The sequence below is a fragment of the Aplysia californica genome, unplaced genomic scaffold (assembly GCF_000002075.1).
Source record: "Aplysia californica isolate F4 #8 unplaced genomic scaffold, AplCal3.0 scaffold01439, whole genome shotgun sequence".
Classification (NCBI taxonomy): domain Eukaryota; kingdom Metazoa; phylum Mollusca; class Gastropoda; order Aplysiida; family Aplysiidae; genus Aplysia; species Aplysia californica.
In genome coordinates, this window is record NW_004798709.1 from 24,712 (window position 1) to 25,974 (window position 1,263).

The window sequence follows — 1,263 nt, forward strand, 5'->3', positions numbered from 1 at the left end:
AGGTTTTACTAGCCCAGTACAAAAAGTCGGGAGAGTACTATGTCTGTCTGTCTGTGTGTCTGTCTCTGACGTGTGTCTGTCTCTGACATGTGTCTGTCTGTGTCCCCCCAGGTTTTACTAGCCCAGTACAAAAAGTCGGGAGAGTACTATGCAATCAAGGCCCTGAAGAAGGGAGACATCATCGCCCGCGACGAGGTGGAGAGTCTGATGTCGGAGAAGAGAATCTTTGAAGTGATCAACACCATGAGGCACCCCTTCTTAGTCAACCTGTTTGCTTGTTTCCAGACATCGGTGAGTTCGTGTCCCCGCCTCCTCCCCTCCCCATAGTGTACCACAGCTGATGCGGGTGGGGCTGGTCCAGTGGTTAGTCTGTGTGGCTCTCAACAGAAAGGTTGTGGGTTCCTACATATCAGGGGCCTAAAGTTGTGTCCTTGAGAAAGGAAATTGTCTTCACCTGACCCCCGGGTGGGAATGTGTACCCAGCGATCGACGGCCGGACATCTTGTCTGTTTCTTCCTCACAGTTGTACTGGGTGGGTGGTTGGAGGGCGCCACTGGTAGGTCCTACTTCATTAACTTTCCCTGTGTTGTGCCTGTCTGTTTGGGTGGTTGGAGGGCGCTACTGGTAGGTCCTACTTCATTACTTTTCCTGTGTTGTGCCTGTCTGTCCATCCATCTTACTTTGTCCTGGCACTAAATGACCGTTATTGCTTCTCTTTCCTCACACAACAAAACAAACATTTGTTCTCGTGGTCAGTTTGTGAGTGCTGCGCTGTGGTTTGCTACAAACGTCTATGGTCCTTATCTGTCCTGCTGTTCTGTGTAAGTGGCTCTCTGGTAACACCCGTATTATTCAGCACTTCTGCCAACTTCTATTTTTGTTACAAGTGCCGTAAAACTCTTCCACAAACCAAACTCATGGTAAACCTGCCACTGAAGGCCTGTGTGGCATGTCCCTCTGTCTGACACACTCTGTGGCGTGTTATCTGCAGGAGCACGTGTGTTTTGTGATGGAGTACGCGTGTGGCGGGGATCTCATGATGCACATCCACAGCGACGTCTTCTCAGAGCCTCGCACCGTCTTCTACGCTGGCTGTGTCGTGTTGGGGCTACAGTACTTACATCAGAACAAGATTGTCTACAGGTGTGTGTGTGTGTGTGTGTGTGTGTGTGTGTGGTGTTGGGGCTACAGTACTTACATCAGAACAAGATTGTCTACAGGTGTGTGTGTGTGTGTGTGTGTGTGTGTGTGTGTGTGTGTGTC

The 1,263-nt window shown here is 50.2% G+C and overlaps 1 protein-coding gene across 1 annotated transcript in view; it reads left to right on the forward strand.

The window, feature by feature from the left end:
- The window catches only part of LOC101863717 (serine/threonine-protein kinase N2), a gene marked incomplete at its 5' end in the record, with an annotated part of 32,511 nt that overhangs the window by 17,804 nt on the left and 13,444 nt on the right, over positions 1-1,263 (forward strand). Inside the window, 2 exon segments of the mRNA XM_013090719.1 lie at positions 112-291; positions 992-1,143. Of these exon segments, the coding sequence (XP_012946173.1) occupies positions 112-291; positions 992-1,143 (332 nt within the window).